Raw genomic sequence first — 20,489 nt, 5'->3', positions numbered from 1 at the left:
CACAGAAAATAGCGAAATCAGTAGGACAAATGAAGAGGTTAGAGCAGAATATAGAAGAGAAGAGAGAGTAAGAGAATAAAACAGCAGCTATAGTAGATCTCATGAAGCCGAAAGCTGGAAGTCTTCTTCACCTCCATCAGCTGGTTTCACTTAAGACCTGAGACTCCAGTGCGCCCCTGCCCTTTGGGTGGAGTTAAAGTGGTCTCAGGTTGTTTGTTTCTGGCTGTCACGTTTCCTGGACCATTTAGCCCAGTTCAACTAGAAGTCCTCACAATCAAACCTGTCCTCCTGTCTGACCCTACAAACTCCCAGCCCAGAGGAACCAGTTCCCCTGCCTCAGCATCTGACACACTGTCTGGTATACAACCCTGTCTGTCTGTTATATGACACTGTCTGTAGCACACCCTTACTGTATGCTATACAACAGTAAACAACATAACATGAAACATCCATCCTCATTATATCCTGAAAAGCAGTAGTGAGCCGTGGGATCTGGCAGTGGGCATTCAACGGCGCAATGATATTGTAATCAGCCAAATTTTTGGGGTATTTTTTAATATGTGAACAGCTCCGACACACAGCTCTAACACACACGCACACACACACACACACACACAAAGTGCACCCATCGCAGCACCACCGGTGAAAACCTCCAACACACACAGCTCACCTACACACACACACACACACACACCGCCAGTAACTCAGTGCCTCAAGATCCACCAAAATCAAATCCATTGGATATCAAATAGCCTTTGTCTCTCTCCATACTTGGAAAACAATGAAAAGTCACATGACATGGCCTCCACTTCTGGCCCACAACATCACCATGGACAGCGCTAGCATGCAGCATCATAAAACCTCTTCTTTACAAACTGACCAGACCAAGTCAAAGCAATTCATGAGCAAAGAATAGAAATAACAAGATCAACCTTCACATGCAGAATATGCCATGAGCAAAGTTGCAGTACAATCATATGCAAAATATGCCAAACCTTATGCCATAATATTGAGTATAGTAGGCCTAACGTTACATGAGCAAAGCGGTATTAACCAGCTATGAAGTGCCATCACAATATGTAAAATTAATACGCCAGCTACTACACTTGATGTTAAGACTACTTGAATATAAAGTCCATCCATCGGTCCTTCTTTGTGAAGCGGGCAATGGCAGCATCATGCAGTTTGTCCTTGGATTTAAGTTCCACCAGAAGGCCTTTTTCTGTTGACATCAGTGCCAAAGCTCCCAGTCGATCCTGTCCCATTGTGTTTCTGGTGTGCGTCTTGATGCGCTTCAGGGCCAAGAAAGACCGCTTAACTGATGAGGTGGGTACAGGGATGGTCACCAACAGACAGGTGAGGTGATGAAGCACAGGTGAGACAAGAGCGTGAGTTGGCCTTCCATTTCCAATCACTTGTTGCTTTTCCCCGAAAGCGCATCTTGAGAAGGGTAATGCTAACAAGCTAGCTACAATGTTGCTCTCGTCTCCTCCTGGAGCCATGCTTCGTCTTTAACTTCTTTCTCGAACTAAACTAAACTTCATTGCACTCGTCTGATACACAGGCTAACGTTAGTGATGTGTGGTTCGATTGGTTTAAGTGAACCAGTAGATTTGGATCGCCAATGTGAAAGACTCAGTCTATCACAAGTAATGATTCCTCAGCAACTGCACATCATCCTTTTAAATGAGTGAGCCCTTGTGAGGATAGGTCTGGACCTCTAGAAGTCCTAGGGCAATATTTTTTTGTCCCGCCAACTGCAACAGCAAAATATGATTGGCTGATTCCCCTGTCACTTTCTAAATAAACACACAAGCTCAGGACTTCTTGCAGTCCTAACCAATGAGGGAGCCAGCCAGCTAGCCCTTTCTCTGCCAAGAGACAACAACAAAATCTGATTGGATAACTCGATTTCATGGTTTCATGACAGTAACCCTTTCATTACTGAAGCAAACTTGATAGAAACTAGGGCTAAAATTAGAATTAGAAGAGAAATGTATTATTAAATGAAAGATTTTAAATACAGGATTTAAAATGCTGGTATGTTGGGCCTTCTCTGAAGTCCTAGAAGTCCTTAAGGGTTCCCCTCTCCTAAAAAGAATCAAGTCAGTGAATAAACCTCCTTCTAACTTATGATGCTGGAAGGAAAAATATAAAATGATGCAGAAAGCCTCCATCTCCTTCAGCAAGAAGATAAGCACAGGTATATGTATGCATGGTAGTGCATGTGTGTGTGTGTGTGTGTGTGTGTGTGTGTGTGTGTGTACCTGTTGGATGTACAGATGTGAATCCACAGGGACATCAGCATGACGGTGACATCATCACACATCTGCATCTGTTCATATTGCAGAGAACTGAGGACTAGGAGAGAGACACCCACAGAGAGAGAGAGAGCTGTGTCAGTTTATATTATTAGGCAAATGTACAGTTTTCAAGCCAAGCAATAACTTCCTTATTGGCTTCATGCAAGGTCTGAGAAATCTGTATTGTGTTTATGTGCACTATGGGCTTGGGCTACTACATCATTTATGGAAACTGGCCCAGCAGGACCCATGGCCATTGCAGAACTGGTTGAGGATTGACCATTGTGGTCTTTCTGAATGGGTTCTTGATGAGTTTATTTTCTTCCTGGCAGAATTGTCATGGTCATCAGAAGAAAGAGGCTAAGCTAAACTATTCAGCTTGATCTGTTCTATAATCATCTCATTGAAGACCGGGTAGGCAGAACACTGGTGCAGCGGCAAACACGTACCTGTTAGAAACAACTCCATTAGGAAAAAAGATTGAAACGTGATGCCGATGTGGCCATGACAATCACTGTACAACAGTGTTCCCATATAGTGTGATGTAGTTTGTAACACATCAGACTGCCTGTGTTAGCTTTGGTCCCAGGATCCATTTTTACAAGGATGGAACTGTTTCCTGCTGTGCTGACGGCACACCAGCCACAATGGCTGCTACACCTGGTTTGTACTCCTGCTACACCTTATTTGTAGTCCTGCTACAACTGGTTTGTAGTCCTGCTACACCTGGTTTGTAGTCCCAGAAAATCAGAGTCAACAGGTCTGTTTCTGTCTGCCTCCTACATCCACTATATCACACCACTGTTCTACTGGAAGACTGACTGTCTGTCTACCACCACCACATCACCTCCACCTTTAGAATGGAGAAAAAAAACACTTTTTAATGGAGGAAAGTCCCGGATTACAGATTACAGAAAGAAAGAGTCAAAGAAATTAAAATGACTCTAAAGAGACCATTTAAAATCATCTGTAGAGTCCACCAACTTGGCTAAAGTGAAATACTACGGTGGGTAACTTCCTCTTCAAATTTTGTTTCAGTTCTTACCCTGAGTGGTGAGCTGGCTGTAGGACTGAAGCAGCCAACCTACTGAGTCCATCACCCTTTTGAAGAGATGGAGGCATTCTGAGCCCTGAAAGACAGACAGGTACACAGAAAAATTGACAGATTTATGAGAATGTGTTACCGCCAGCAGCAGAAAATATACTGACACTTCTACAATGGTCTCTATGGTAACCACAGTCCTCTTAACAATCACTACGGTAACCACAGTCCTGTCATTAATTGTTATGGGTGACAGATTATACCCCCTTTTCACAAGTTAACACAGTTCCCCAGGGTCTTAATGAAATGTCTGACATGTTTTATCCTGCATGCATTATCCTGCTGAAAGAGGCCACTGCCATCGGGGAATGTGTTATTCATCCATCGCAGCGACGAGGACCAGATGACTGATGACTTGCATGATGATTAAAATGAGGAAGAGTTGCGCATCATCAGTCCCACTCTCTCATCCGAGACCACCTTACTATCGGTGGCAAGTCTAGCGAGACGACTGGCAGTGGAGACGGATGCAGATTTTTCCTCAGGGTTTCTTCCCGAAGCCTTTCCCGTATACGACTATACCCGCAAGGCAGCGGAGGTTTAAATCAGTGTTTTCCTTCTCCTAGATGAACTGCCTGACAAGGCCAATGAGTTTCATCTATCCAAGTTTGAAATCAGAGTTGTCCTTCTCCTAGATTGGCTGCCAACCAAGGCTAACGAGTCCAAATCAACCCACCCGGTTATACGGCCGGGAACCCAGTCGCCCCCGCAGCAGACTTTGTGAAAACAGGAGGTACCACGAGAAGGTGCTGCTGTGGACACATTTGCATAGGAGCGGCCATATGCTAAGGTCCTGATGGACCCGCGGCGATCACTACACCCGGAAGTGAGAGGCCACCGCACCGCTTCGCATTCCTTTTAGCAAGTAGGATATCGAGCCCAATACTCGCCACCTCCCATCAGGGAATACTGTTGCCATGAAGGGGTGTACCTGGTCTGCAACAATGTTTAGGTAGGTGGGACGTGTCAAAGTAACACCCATATGAATGCCAGGACCCAAGGTTTCCCAGCAGAACATTGCCCAGAGCATCACACTGCCTCCACCATCTTGCTTTTTCCCCACAGTGCATCCTGGTGCCATCTCTTCCTCAGGTAAATGATGCACTCGCACCCGGCCATCCACTTGATGTTAAAGACAATGTGATTTATCAGACCAGGCCACCTTCTTCCATTGCTCCATGGTCCAGTTCTGATGCTCATGTGCCCACTGTAGGTGCTTTTATCAGCGGACGGATCATCATGGGCACTCTGACTGATCTGCGGCTACACAGCCCCATACATAGCAAGCTTTGATGCACTGTGTGTTCTGACACCTGTCTATCATAGCCAACATTAACTTGAGCTACAGTAGCTCTTCTGTGGGATCGGACCAGACAGGCTAGCCTTCTCTCCCCACATGTATCAATGAGCCTTAGGCACCCATGACCCTGTCGCCCGTTCACCAGTTGTCCTTCCTTGGACCACTTTTGGTAGCTACTGACCGCTGCATACTGGGAACACCCCACAAGACCTGCCACTTCAGAGATGCTCTGACCTAGTCGTCTAGCCATCACAAGTTGACCTCTGTCAAAGTGGCTCAGCTCCTTACACTTGCACATTTCTCCTGCTTCCAACACATCAACTTCAAGAACTGACTGTTCACTTGCTGCCTAATATAGCTCACCCCTTGACAGGTGCCATTGCAATGAGATAACAATGTTATTCATTTACCTGTCAGTGGTTTTAATGTTTGGCTGATCGATGTATGTTTGAACCAGAGTCAGACCCTGAGCAAGAAGAGGCTCCCAAACAAGTTTGAGAATCAAAGATACAACGGGATGTTTCTGAATGGTTAGTTATTAATTTATGTCACTTCAACATTGTTTGTTTGTTGTTTGTACATTGGCTAAGGTCATACGGTCTTGCTGGCTGTGGTAGCTGTGTCACGGACAACCCACTGCTAGTGAATCGAGTGTGTATATTGTGTGTTTATGTACAGGTTATCAAAAGCTAGGTTTCATCTCATTTTCAGCCGCTTTTCCGGGGTCGGGTTGCAGTGGCAGCAAGCTAAGTAGGGCACTCCAGACATCCCTCTCCCCAGCAACGCCCTCCAGCTTCTGCTGGGGGATCCCAAGGCGTTCCCAGGCCAGATTGGACATGTAGTCCCTCCAGCGAGTTCTGGGTCTACCCCGGGGTCTTCTCCCAGTTGGCCGTGCCTGGTAAACCTCCACAGGAAGGTGCCCAGGAGGCATCCTAATCAGATGCCCGAACCATCTCAACTGGCTCCTTTCGATGCGAAGGAGCAGCGGCTCTACTCTGAGCTCCCTCCGGATGTCCAAGCTCCTCATCCTATCTCCAAGGCTGAGCCCAGACACCCTATGGAGGAAATTCATTTTAGCCGCTTGTATTCGCGATCTCACCCTTTCGGTCACTACCCAAAGCTCATGACCATAGGTGAGGGTTGGAACGAAGATTGACTGGTAAATTGAGAGCTTTGTCTTCCGGCTCAGCTCCTTCTTCGCCACAACGGTCCGGTACAACGTCCACATTACTGCTGATGCTGCACCAATACACCTGTCAATCTCACGCTCCATCCTAACCTCACTCGTGAACAAGACCTCGAGATACTTGAACTCCTTCACTTGGGGCAACAACTCATCCCCAACCCGGAGGGAGCAATCCACCATTTTCTGGTAGAGAACCATGGCCTCAGACTTGGAGGTGCTGACTCTCATCCCAGCCATTTCCCACTCAGCTACAAACTGCCCCAGTGCGCGCTGGAGTTCGCATTCTGATGAAGCCAACAAAACCACATCATCTGCGAAGAGCAGAGATGCAATTCTGAGGTTCCTAAAACGGACACACTCCTCACCTTGGCTGCGCCTTGAGATCCTGTCCACGAATATCACAAACAGAATTGGAGACAAGGGACTACCTTGGTGGAGTCCGACACCCACCAAAAACATTTTTGACTGTGTGCCAAGAATGCGGACACAGCTCTCACTTTGGGTATACAAGGACCGGATGGCTTGTAGCAACTGCCCCGGTACCTCATACTCCCGCAGTGCCCCCCACAGAGTGCCCCGGGGTACACGGTCGTAAGCCTTCTGCAAGTCCACAAAACACATGTAGACTAGCTGGTCAAACTCCCATGCTCCCCTCAGCACTTCCACAAGGGTAAAGAGTTGGTCTGTTGTTCCATGGCCAGGACGGAATCCGCATTGTCCCTCCTGGATCTGAGGTTTGACAATTGGTAGGAGCCTCCTTTCGGGAACCCTAGAGTAGACTTTACCAGGAAGGCTGAGCAATGTGATGCCCCGATAATTGGAGCACACTCTCCAGTCCCCTTTTTTGAAAATGGGAACCACCACCCTAGTCTGCCACTCCACAGGTACTGTCCCCGACCTCCATGCGACACTGAAGAGGCGTGTCAACCAAGACAGCCCAACAATGTCCAGAGCCTTCAGCAGCACAGGGCAAATCTCATCCACACCCGGCGCCTTACCACTGAGGAGCTTTTTAACTACCTCAGAGACCTTTGCCAGGGATATGGGTGGGGCTTCCCGAGTCTTCAGACTCTATCTCCTCCACTGAGGACGTGTTAATCGGATTCAGGAGCTCCTCAAAGTGTTCTTTCCACCGCTCGACAACATTCCCAGTCCGGGTCAACAGTTCCCCTCCCCGGCTGAACACAGCCTGAGTCAAGCCTTGCTTCCCCTTCCTGAGTCGTCGGATGGTTTGCCAGAACTTCCTTGAGGCCAACCGAAAGTCCTCCTCCATAGCCTTGCCAAACTCCTCCCACACCCGAGTTTTTGCTTTCGCGACCGCCGAAGCAGCAGCCCTTCTGGCCTCCCGGTACCTGTCTGCTGTTTTAGGAGACCCCTGGGCCAACCAAGTCCAAAAGGCCTTCTTCTTCAGCGTGACGGTTTCCCTCACCACCGGTGTCCACCAGTGGGTTCTTGGGTTGCCACCTTGACAGGCACCGATGACCTTTTGACCACAGCTCCTGCCTGCCACATCTACAATAGAGGCTTTGAACATGGCCCACTCAGACTCCATGTCCCCAGCCTCCCTTGGGATACACGAGAACTTCTTCCGGAGGTGGGAGTTGAAGACCTCATGGACGGGGGCCTCTGCCAGACGTTCCAGTTCATCCTCACTACACAAGTTTGGGTTTGCCAGGTCTGTCCAGCAGCCTTCCCCGCCATCTGATCCAACTCACCACCAGGTGGTGATCAGTTGACAGCTCTGCTCGTCTCTTCACCCGAATGTCCAAAACATATGGCCGCAGATCTGATGATACAGCCACAAAATCTATCATCAATCTTCGGCCTAAGGTGTTCTGGTACCAAGTACACTTATGAACTACCTTATGTTTGAACATGGTGTTTGTTATTGCCAATCCATGACTCACACAGAAGTCCAATAACAAGGCACCACTCGGGTTCAGGTCAGAGAGGCTGTTCCTCCCAAAATTGCCCCTCCAGGTTTCTCCATCGTTGCCCACATGAGCGTTGAAGTCCCCCAGCAGAACTATAGAGTCCCAAGGTGAAGCCCTATCCAGAACACCACCCAGAGACTCCAAGAAGGCCGGATACTCCGAACTGCTATTCGGTGCATAAGCACACACAACAGTTCAAAAGCTAGGTTTCTGGCATTTAAATAAATGTCCTCACAAAAGCTGACATCTACCACATGATGTACCACAGCCAGCTGTCCATATTTGCTTGCCTAAACACTAAGATCAGTAATATTCAATGCATGCGTTCTTTTTGAGTGTCACAAAAAGCAATAAAACAATAAAACACTGCATGCATAAATGCAGATATAACTAATTATAGGGAATTCGTCTGACAGATCATAATCCTTGCAAACCTATGCCTATAACATGGAGTAAATGCAAATAAATATCTCATAAGCATTTGAAGAGTTACTCCATTAGAATTTACTGTTTTTAGTTTTGTTATTTAGCCAGTGTGAGCTTTACATGGTTGGCACAGTCAGATGTTGCACATAGTCCATTTCAGCTTTTCTGGTAGTAAAAATCAGAGGTATTTACACATTCGTAACAATGACCTAGAGCTTTAAAAGTGAGCAATAAACTTTGGCGAAGCAAGAAAAATAGTACTGATGATACTAATGACCGAGCTGCATCAGAGTGATTTTAAGAGTTGCTACTTGCTAATCTCTCCGGTCTAGAAGCCAGCATGTACAGTTCAACCTGCAGCACAACAGGGGAAATGTGCCTCCAGATCCGAAATAAATTAGTAATTGCATTGCTGCAACCAAACATTACTCAGTTTGCTCTGAGGTCAGGTCTCTGCTCATTCTAGCCGTGAAACATGCACACTAACATACATACCTACACACTACAAGCGTGCCCATCTACAGATGGCCGTAAAGCACATTTTCCCCTAGCACACCCTAATTACCTGAGTGGAACACAACTGTAAGTCTGACTACAGATCAGCTACATGCGAGACAGGGGGCGAGGGTGAAATGGCCTCAGTGGCCTTCGCAGCAAGAAACACTGAAGACATTCACACCCATTCTCTCGTTTTTCTCTCACGTTATTTGAAAGTGATCAAATTAAGCTCATCTTACAGACATTCAACTAACAAACTAATAGCATTACCGTTATTGTGGATCCTGCAGCAAGTAACACCAATAACTTTCTAGAAAATTACATCTAATATATGACCTCAGCTGTTAGCGCTAGCCAGAGCTAAATGGCCAAAGAAAAACATAGCACAATTATTTTTTAAATACTTACATTTCCCTTGTCTAGAGTTTTGTCATGGACAGTTGGTATTGATCTCTCATTTAGTTTTGTTGCCAGTCCTGCGTTGTCGGACACAAAGTGGTTAGCACACACGTACAGGTTTTTGCTGACTGTAGCTGGGATTTTGTCATCAAAAATAAACTTTATCCACTCAGCTCTTCTGTCCTCTGAGGCTGGGGGCTGATGTCACGATTTCTGCTGGTCTGTGCGGCCAACAAAAGAGCAGTTCCTGTGCTTAGCTCTTAGCTTCTACATAATGTTAGCAGGTCCAGCACTTGCAAGAAAAAACTGGTGCACCTTTGCAAATGTAGTTCTCAAACCATGGGTGAAGATACTCAGATGGGGGGGTAGTATAATGAGCCTGCACTTGACATAGGAAGAGGAACCAAATCCTGAATGGTTTGTTGAATCCCATGTTTTCTGATCTAGGCAGCCCACAAAAAAAAGAAAAAACTGAATGGACTCTCTTTTTTCAGTTTGTGGGTTGGTAGGCACTCCAGATACCCAAATGTATATGCACCAGCACTGAAAAAGAGAGCTTTTCATAATATGTTCCCTTTAATGCAGACAAGAAAGAGACAAAACACTCACCCTTCTCATCAGCTGGCAGGCCAATGACAGAAAAGTGTCCATGACCGAAGACAGCAGCAGCCTATGAAATGCCTCTGGATCATGTTCAGGCTCTGCCCCAACACAACAGGAACTTTAGAAACACAAAATGTATGGGTATGTCATATTTTAATGATCTTAATTACCAATTACCTCACATGTTTTGTTCCCAGATACAGTCAGATTCTTTCTTTTTTCCAGAGGGAGCTTCCTGTTTACAGTGGGCTCAAGAATCACTGGCACCCCTGACTGGCAATGCACTAAGTCAAGTCAAGTCAAATCAAGTTAATTTTATTTGAATAGCCCTATATCACAAATTACAAATTTGCCTCAAGGGGCTTTACAGCAACACAATACAACATTAAAAATGTTATAAAAAAAACAATATTAAGATAAACTCAAAATGCCAGGAAAAATAATATAGTTTATTGATGATTCGAAGAAACCAAACAAAATCCTATATTTATTTGATAAAAAATAATCCAAAATCAAGGTTTCATGGCACCCCTGGTTTAGTACTTGGTGCAACCATCTCTGGCAATGATAACACCATTGAGTCTTTTCATGTATTGTTTGACAAGGTTAAGGAGCACATTTGGAGGAATTTTGGACCATTCCTCCATGCAGATTCTTTCAAGAACCTTCTCGTTCTTTGGTCCACAGTCAGGTGAAGCAGTTAATGAAGATGGCTGCGTGAGCGAGAGGCTCTGATTAGCATCGCTGAATTGATCCTACAGCCATTGTCTACAGGAGTTATACAAACGTGTTTTGCCTTTCAAAACTCCTTCAATGACCTAGGTTGTCAAAGCAGCTTAAAAGTTCTTTTTTTCTCTCCTTTTTCTTCCCAATTGTACCTGGCCAATTATCCCACTCTTTCAAGCCATTCCGGTCACTGCTCCACCCCCTCTGCTGATGCGGGAAGGGCTGCAGACTACCACATGTCTCCTCCAATACATGTGGAGTCACCAGCTGCTTCTTTTCATCTGACAGTGAGGAGTTTCACCAGGGGGACGTAGCACATGGGAGGATCAAACCATTCCCCCCAGTTCCCCCTCCTCCCCAAACAGGCACCAAAACCGACCAGAGGAGGCGCTAGTGCGGCGACCAGGACACATACCCACATCCGGCTTCCCTCCCGCAGACACAGCCAATTGTGTCTGTAGAGACGGCTGACCAAGACAGAGATAACATGGGGATTCGAACCGAAAGCTGAAAAGTTCTTGTGGGGACATTAAGAAGCAGTTGTGGTCCATGAGCTCACATCAAGATCGTGATAGCAACAGTTCAGGAGACAAGGAGTCACCACAGGTTGCTCAGGATATTGCCAACATTTTTGCAATGCTGCAGAAAATGTCCATGTTGCGTACTATTCCCAGAGGATTGGGGAATAGTTGCAGTCACAGCATTGTAAGATGGTGACAGATCAGGGATGGTCGTTCCCTCTTCACATAGATGGCTTCTTTGACTCCTCATTCAAACCAACATGCCTCCCTATCAAGGATGTGCACATCCTCATCCTTGATAGAGTGGTCACTGGCCTGTAGATGGTGTAGACTGTGGAGTCCTGGTCTGATGTGTTAGCACTCCTGCATTGTGCCATTCTTTTGGCCAGCGTCTGTTTAGTTTCCCTGATGTACAAGTCAGCAGCAATCCTCCTGGTACTTAACAGTGTACACTATATTGCTCTGTTTGTGCCGGGGGACCTGATCCTTGCGGTGGACCAACTTCTGGCGCAGCGTGTTTTGGGGTTTGAAAGCAACTGAGATGTGGTGTTTGAAAAATACGCAGCTCAGCTTTTCCGGCACTCCCACCACATACAGAATCACCACTGGTTTATACTTAGGCAGCTGTTGTCCTTCTCTCTTCAATTGGCTGGTGCACTTTTTGGGCATCTTCCTGGCTTTGACAAATGCCCAGTTAGGATAACCACACAACCAGGGCCTTTTTAATGTGGGTTTTCTCTCCTTCCCCGGCTGCTGTGTCGGTGGGGGCATTGTCAGCTCAGTAGTCCAGCATCCCGATGACTCCTAGTTTGTGCTCTAGTGGATGATGAGAGTCAAACCTTAAGTACTAATCAGTATGTGTTGGTTTGCAGTTGATTTGCATTAAACAGGCCCTGGTTAAGTATTAATGGGCACACCCATATTTGCACACGAAACAGGTCATTGGTTTTGGTCATTATACATCTGTCGCCATCTTACAATGCTGTGATTGCAACATTCCCTAGTCCTCTGTGAATAGTATACATGACCATTGAAATGCTAGTTAATGATGACACCTATATTTGCATATGAAACTGGTCGTTGGTTTCGGTTGTTATGCAACTGTATTGTACTGTATTGTTTATAACGGTGGGGATACCTGCAGTCCGTTTAGACTGAAGAGGTCACTTAGTTGAGTGATGAAATGTATCTGTCAAAACATTGTGTCCAGGTGAACTGATTCAACCTTCTTTGATTTTCTTACCTGGATTATTGAGCATGCATCAAGACACTCAACTCTTGATCATAGTAGTAAATCCCAATTAGAATGCCCAAGGCTTTATTGTCAGTTAGGCGTATGTCTAAATCCTTACGTTATAATAATAATAATAATAATAAGATATACAATAGTCTAAGAAATGCTATTAATAATAATGATAATAATAATAATAAGATATGCCAATAGTTAAAGAGATGCTGAAACAACAGATTCCAGCAAAGGCACAGAGACTCAGGAGATTCGACAAGAGGAGCAAGTTCTTTGGGCAAAACAATATCTTCAAAGAAGATGCCATAAAATTCTATCGTGAGCTGGGCAAGAAGAAGATAGACGTCAACAAACCACCTACAATCGATGAAGTTGAGGAGTTTTGGAGTAAGATCTGGGAGAACAACAGAAGACATAATGAGGGCGCTACATGGATCCAGCAACAACAGAATCAATACAAACACATACAGAACCAAGAATGGTCAGACATCAACACCACTGAGACCACTAATGCCATCAACAAGGCCAACAACTGAAAGGCACCAGGAATAGACAGAATTGCCAACTTCTGGATCAAGAACCTGCCCAGCATCCACGAAGACCTCGCATGGGCCTACAATGGTATCATCAAGAATCCAAAGAAATGTCCCAAATGGGTCACATGGGGAACCATGTACCTGCTGTCGAAGACAGAGGAGACACAGAACCCAAAGAATTACAGACCCATCACCTGCCTACCAACAATGTACAAGATCATCACCTTCATCATCACAGAGAGGACCTATACCTTCCTCGACAAAAACAACTTGTTACCATCAGAACAGAAGGGATGTAAGAAAGGTAGCTATGGATGCAAGGACCAGCTTCTCATCAATAAATCCATATTGCAAGAGGTCAAATAAAAAATAAAAAAAATAACTTGTCAACAGCATGGATTGACTACAGGAAGGCATTTGACAGCATGCCACACTCCTGGATAGAGAAGAGCCTCAAGATCTACAGAGTCTGCCCAACAACTGTCAAATTCATCACGGAGAGCACAAAGACCTGGAAGACCACCCTGAATCTCCACCATGCAGAGGGCTCATTAACATCGAGGCCAATCAACATCAGAAGCGGAATCTTCCAAGGGGACTCACTATCACCACTGCTCTTTTACCTTTTGCTAGCGCCACTCAGCAATCTACTGAACAACAGCAGCTATGGGTACAAATCGCAGAATGGCAACTGACCCACCTGTTCTACATTGACAACCTCAAGACGTTTACCAAGCACGGCAGTCAGCAGAAGGGTCTACTCACCATCGTCAAGACCTTCAGCGACAACATCAAGATGGAATTCGGAATTGACAAGTGTGCCAAAGCCACATTCATGAAAGGAAGACTTACCAAGACTGCAGACTTAGACCTTGACACTGACACCGTAATCAAAGAGCTAGACCAAGATAGCACATACAAGTACCTAGGAGTGAACGAAAGAGACAGCATACAACACTCAACCATGAAGGAGAAGATCCGGAAAGAGTACCACAGGAGAGCGTGTATGGTACTGAAGAGTGAGCTCAATGTGGCTAACAGAATTGAAGCTATCAACACCCTAGCAACACCTGTAGTGACATACAGCTTTAACATCATCAATTGGAAACTGAACAACATCAAGAGACTAGACACCAAGACAAGAAAGATACTGACCATGGAGAAGATGCACCACCCGAAAGCAGACGTCGACAGGCTGAACCTACCAAGAGTTTCAGGAGGACAAGGCCTACTCAAACTGACCTTCAAGACTTCCACTATCGGGCTGGATGCATACCTGACAAAAACAGATGACCCACTCCTCCGAATAGTAAAACATCAGATCTACTCCATCAGTAAAGAAGCTGCACAATTCAAGAAAGAGCTTGATGTCTCAGAAACCCCACCAACAGAAAATGAGGCAACTACCATCTACGCCAAACGACTGAAGCAGAAGGCAAAACACCATGGCCAGCGGCAACTGCAAAAAAAACTGGGAGGACAAAGCAATGCATGGGAAGTACCCAAAAAGAATGAAAGACGCAGACATGGACCAACAAAAAACACACCAGTGGCTGAGAAGCACTGGACTGAAAGCAGAGATGGAGGGCCTGATAATTGCTGCACAAGACCAGAGCCTGGTAACCAGATCCTATCACCATCGCATCATCAAAGATGGAACAGACCCAAAATGCAGAACCTGTGGAATGTACGAAGAAACCATCGACCTTGTCTCAGGCTGCCCAGAACTGGCAAAGACAGAGTACATGTACAGGCACAACAAGGCAGCAGCATACCTGCACTGGAAGATCTGCAGGAGTTACAAGATCAAGACGACTGAGAAGTGGTACGAACATCAGCCAAAAAACGGTCACTGAAAACAATGATGTCACCATTCTCTGGGACAGGCCCATCCACACTGACAGAGAGATAAAAGCCAACAAGCCCAACATCGTTATCAGGGACAGGAAGCGAAAGAGGGGCATGCTCATCAACATGGCAACACCTAACAAAAAAAACACCTCAGTGAAAGTCACAGAGAAGCTGACCAAGTACAAAGACCTGGAGATTGAAATCAACAGAATGTGGGGAATGAAGACCGAAACAACACCAGTGGTCATCGGAGCTCTAGGACTCATGAAGAAGGGAATGGAAAAGTTCACCAACCGTATCCCAGGCAGCATCAACATCTGTGCAGTCCAGAAGATTGCTCTACTCGTAACAGCCCACATATTACGACAAGTACTGTTAATCAAGTGACATCTGCCCTATAGTGCCTCATGTCCATAGTTTGGACCCGGGTCTACAGGATGTAAAACAGGAAATGTGAAAGAAATAATAATAATAATAATAATAATACATTTTATTTGTGGGCACCTTTCAGAGCACTCAAGGATACCTTACAGAACACAGATAAAAAAAAAACCAGCAGTACTGTATCAGACAGCATAAAATCAAAACAAAACAGGGTAGACAATAAAAAGTTAATACAACAGATAAGTTTAAAATCATCATCCATCCATCCATTATCCAAACCGCTCATCCTGCTCTCAGGGTCATAGGGATGCTGGAGCCTATCCCAGCAGTCATTGGACGGCAGGCGGGGGGACACCTGCACAAAACTCAATGAAGAATATATCAGACTGAATATGCCAGTTTGAAAAGGTACGTTTTGAGATGGAATTTGAAGGTTGAAAGAGAGTCAATGTTGTGAATGTCTTGTGGGAGAGAATTCCATAGGCGGGGGGCAGAATGACTGAAGGCTCCTAGACCCCATGGTAGTCAAGCGGGCTGATGGTGTAATGAGTTGGAGAGCAGAAGAGGATCTGAGAGTGCGGGAAGGCATGTGGATATGAAGGAATTAAGAAAGATATGAAGGAGCTCAGTTATTAAAGGCCTTAAAGGTGAGGAGCAGGATCTTGAAGTCAATACAGTATTTAAAAGGGAGCCAATGGAGTTGTTGAAGAACAGGAGTGATATGATCTATGGAAGGAGTTCTGGTAATGATACGGGCAGCTGAATTCTGGACCAATTGAAGTTTATGAAGACACTTGAGGGGAAGACCAAAGAGGATAGAATTACAGTAGTCAATACGGGATGTAACCAGGGTGTGAGTGAGTATGGCGGTGCTGTTAGGTGTAAGTGACAGGCGAAGACAATCAATATTGCGTAGGTGGAAGTATGCAGACCGAGTAACATTGTTGATGTGAGCTTCAAAAGATAATGTGCTGTCCAGGATGACACCCAGACTCTTAACCTGAGGCGATGGGGGGAACTATGTTATGTGGACATTATGTGGACGTGTGAAGGATGTTAGATCCAAAAGGAAGATATACTTTTTTCCCCACCCCACATACATTTACTCAAATAGACTTTTAATTTCCAAAAGCCTTTTAAAGTCAGTGGTTACTTGTTCAATCGGGAGCATTTTAGTCTCAGATCATGCTTTAGTAGACCTGTAGGTCCTCCCTTTCAGTGATAGAACACGAATGTTTAGATGGAGATTTAACTCATCTCTTTTACAAGAGTAAATTTAAGGAGACCCCAAGAAGTCGTATGAACCTGTATATAGAATAAAGTGAACCCACAGCACCCTCTGCAGGGATTGCCTGGGAAGCTCTCAAAGCAATACTGAGAGGCTTTGTCATTCAGTATGCTTCTCATGAGAAAAAAAAGCATTGTAAAGCAGGCAGAAATTGAAGATGAAATTAAGATGGTTGAGGCAGACTTGAAAAGTAACTTCAATATCAAGGATCTTGGGGTTCTAACACAACTTAAGTATGACTATAATTGTATTCTATCACAGAAAGTAGGCAGCAGCAGTTTGTGTTGTTGGTGTTCTTTGTCGTTTACACGTTGCACATTTAATATTACACATGTGGCACAGAGCTGGTGGAAGTGCTACCGGATACCTGAGGACTTCAGCCAAACGGGTGGCGGCGGTCCATTCTCCATGCACCCCGCCGGACAGCCTCAGGGCTCGGACACAGAAGTCCAGGATGCCGGCCCGGTACAGCTCCCTCTTCAGCTCAGTCACATCCGCCTCGTCCATCTGGACGGAAGCCGTGGTCAGAACATCTGCGGTCCAGAGCAGAAAGCAGGCAGACGATTCCCTTCATGTTTAGATTACGTTAAGGACATAAGACACAGAGACAGACTTGTGAGTTTGACCGGGCCGCACCTTTTAGCTTGGATAGGACCCAGCGGTTCTTCTCCTGCCGGCTAATCTCGGTGTTTTCCACCACTCTCCTCAGATCCGCTACAACGGTACAAATCATTTGATGCTCTTCCCAGGCACGAATATTGAATAAGAAAGCAAATAACAATAAAGTAGTAATAAGAATAAAATAACGTTGTAATAACGACACAAGCGAGGGCGTATTTTTAACTAAAAAACCGGTGTACAGCAACAAGATGGACGCTCACGGTTGCGTGCCATTTCGTTGCCATGGTAACAAACGTCATCAGACTGCGACAGAGACATGGAAGTCTCCTCCCCATTCCTTTCTATTGTCCGTTGATTGGGACTCGGTCGCGGTGCCATCGTTAAATCGGGATATATTTCAATTCTTTTCCGTTTGAGAGACAGTAATGCCTTTTAATCTACAGAGTTGCTTTCTTCGAACATGACGCCGTTTTTTAAACAAAGGAGGCGGCGAGTCTATAAAGCTCATTTTTTTCTGCTGCATTCTTGTGGTCAAACATGAGAACTGCAGCTCCAGGACACACCGTCCCACCGCCTGGTTTACAAAAGAAATGCTTTATTTCTCAATATAATTTTCTTTCCTCGGAGAGCCATCAAGACCCCCAGTTAAGGATATTGGAGTTATTATCATCGCCTATATAAATTATTACCATTTTTTGAATTGGGCCAGTTCCTTGTTTCAGAACCAGAATCAGAATCAGAGTCCTGAGGGGAAATTGGGTACTATTACAGACACGCGCTCTAGTAAAGAAAAACTAAAAACTTACAAGATAACAAAAAAATAGACACAAATAGAAATCAAAGATAAAATAAGAAACAAAAATAAGAACAAAACATATAAACACATAACACCCTATCTATACTGCGCTACCGCAGCACAAAACAAACAGCACAAACAAAACCTGACAGGGTAAAACAAGTGCAAGGGCCAGTCCAATGACCATTAACTCAGAGTGTGTGACCCTCTGAGGGAGGAGTTGTACAGTCTGATGGCCACAGGCAGGACTGACCTCCGGTGGCGCTCTGTTGTGCATTTCGGCAGAATGAGTCTATCACCAAACATACTCCTGTGCCCAACCAGCACGTCAATGGAGTGGGTGGGAGACATTGTCCATGTTGGCACGTAACTTTAACAGCGCCCTCCTCTCAAAACCTGCCGCCATAGAGTCCAGTTCCACCCCCACAACGTCGCTGGCCTTGTGGATCAGTTTATTGAGCCTGTTTGCATCCGCTACCCTCAACCGGCTGCCCCAACACACAACAGCAAACAGGAGAGCACTGGCCACCACAGACTCAGACCACATCCTGTGCATTGTCTGGCAGATGTTGAAGGAGCTCAGCCTCCTCAAACAGTAGAGACGGCACTGTCCCTTCTTGTAGAGGACATCAGTGTTCTCAGCCCAGTCCAGTTTCAGGAGCTTGTCCCAACATTCTGTCAGAAGCTCAGTTGACTTTCCACATTTGGTGGAATTAAAGAACATTTTGTTTAGGCGTGAACCCTCCATGTGGACTCCAAACTGGTTCAAAAAGTTAATCAAATAATCAGAGGACTTGGTCTGCTTCCAGATGTGAATTAAATGAGCAAAGTGATACGACGTTCAGCTCAAGTTGTTTTATTTGTCAAACACAACAATACAGCGTGGCAGGCAATGAAATGCTTAGGCACCAGTTCAACCTCAAAAAAGCCAAAGAATATGACATATCAGATTAAGCTAAAACTGAAAAAAAATTGAAAATTAAATATAAAACTATAAAATTACAGTATTTACAGTCCAGCATGAGCAATAAAAAAGTTTTAAAAAAGTAAACTAAAAATTCACTGTGTTGACAGGCTGGAGAAAAATAAACTTAAATTCAAACTAAAGTCACACATTAGATCTAGAATTAACAGCTGACATGGAATCAGGAAGGTGAACCAGGTCATTATCTGGACACGTTTGTTGACAGATACATTTCATCCTCATCTAAGTGACCTCTTCAGTCTCACCTGACTGCAGGTGTCCCCACCCTTATAAACATTACAGTGACTGCAGGTGTCCCCACCCTTATAAACAATACAGTGACTGCAGGTGTCCCCACCCTTATAAACAATACAGTGACTGCAGGTGTCCCCACCCTTATAAACAATACAGTGACTGCAGGTGTCCCCACCCTTATAAACAATACAGTGACTGCAGGTGTCCCCACCCTTATAAACAATACAGTGGCATAACGACCCAAACCAACGACCAGCTTCATATGCAAATATGGGTGTGACCATTAAGTGGAGTTACAGTGGTCATGTGGACTATTCTCAGAGGACCGGGGAATAGTTGCAACCACAGCACGGTAAGATGGTGACAGATGTACTCTTAGTCCGCCGCCGCCCCGGTTCAGGGATGGTGGTTCCCTCTTCACATAGATCAGGGGTCCCCAACCACCAGGCCGCAAAGCATTTTCTACCGGGTCGCAAGGAAACAATATAATATACAATATTCAAATAAATGCCGAGTCCAGCCATATATGGCTCGACCGTGTAACGCTAGAGGGCTTTTAATTTGAAACGGATACTTGAAGCGTGTACAATGATGTAATTGTATCACTCATTCACGTGGCATTCGGCAGACCAAATAACTAATCACTCAAGAGACGCACGCACGCAGTCAGCGCGCGCGCTACTAGCAGCTAACTAGTTAGCTAGCTAGCTAGCATGAGTACGGGTAGAAACAAACGTGGCTTGAGCGTTTCTTCGGGAGAGGTCGGGGAGAGAAGCGGGACGACCGACGGTAACGCAGAGACGGCAAAAAAACCAAAACGTCCTCCAACAGAAAGTAGGACGAGTCGGAGCTAAAATACGGCGGCTCGCATGCTCCGAGCCCCCCGTGTGTGAGATGTGGAGACAAGCTGTCGAAGGAGGCGATGAAGCCTCAAACTGCTTCGGCACCTTGAGTCCAAGCACCCTGCAATCAAGCCCAAACCGTGGAGTCTCTGAGCGGAACGACGCGAGCAAGCGGGACAGAGGTGTTAAAGTGTGTTGTTTCCTTCTACTAATGAGACGTTACAACTCGTTTCAACCCCACGGGGCTATAAACTTTAATAATAACGTCGGCACGTAAGGTTATGCATCATGCTCGGTCCGTTATTCCAGGTGCAACAACCCAAACGACCCCTGTGTAAACAAGGAACCAAACAATGGTTCCCAACAACAGCCCCTATTGTTACATCCCTTCTCCTTTCAGTTTCCTCTTTTTTTTAGAACCTTTAATACATTTGCACAACATTTGTGATTCACTTTTTTTTCTTTTCTTTTTTTTCATTCATGCCCCCCCAAAGTCCATTAGTGCTGCAGATCCATTCATCTGTGTGAGGTCACAAAGTCTTTGTATCGCTGCGGCTGCACCACAGAGCGGCCTGATCTGGTGGTAACAGGGTTGGCCCTGTCACCAGTGTCCTTGGTTTTGTGTTCTGCTAAGACACCGCAAGAAGGAACACTCTGAATGTCCGGGTTCAACACTCTCTGGCTGACTGGGGCTGCTGATCTCCATGT

General features: G+C 45.5%; 1 protein-coding gene across 1 annotated transcript in view; it reads right to left on the bottom strand.

Annotated features, from left to right (window-relative positions):
* iqcb1 (IQ motif containing B1) overlaps nucleotides 1–17,164 on the bottom strand; it is a 43,985-nt gene extending 26,821 nt beyond the window's left edge. Inside the window, exons 1-5 of the mRNA XM_056301448.1 lie at nucleotides 16,940–17,164; nucleotides 16,671–16,836; nucleotides 9,758–9,869; nucleotides 3,349–3,433; nucleotides 2,268–2,361 (exon numbers count right to left, since the gene is read on the bottom strand). Of these exons, the coding sequence (XP_056157423.1) occupies nucleotides 2,268–2,361; nucleotides 3,349–3,433; nucleotides 9,758–9,869; nucleotides 16,671–16,836; nucleotides 16,940–17,036 (554 nt within the window). The 5' untranslated portion in view covers nucleotides 17,037–17,164. The remainder of the gene's footprint in view (nucleotides 1–2,267; nucleotides 2,362–3,348; nucleotides 3,434–9,757; nucleotides 9,870–16,670; nucleotides 16,837–16,939) is intronic.
* Between the last annotated feature and the right edge of the window lie 3,325 nt (nucleotides 17,165–20,489).

Source organism: Lampris incognitus, chromosome 21 (genome assembly GCF_029633865.1).
Source record: "Lampris incognitus isolate fLamInc1 chromosome 21, fLamInc1.hap2, whole genome shotgun sequence".
In the NCBI taxonomy this organism is placed as follows: Eukaryota; Metazoa; Chordata; class Actinopteri; order Lampriformes; family Lampridae; genus Lampris; species Lampris incognitus.
This window is presented reverse-complemented; position numbering and strand designations above follow the sequence as displayed.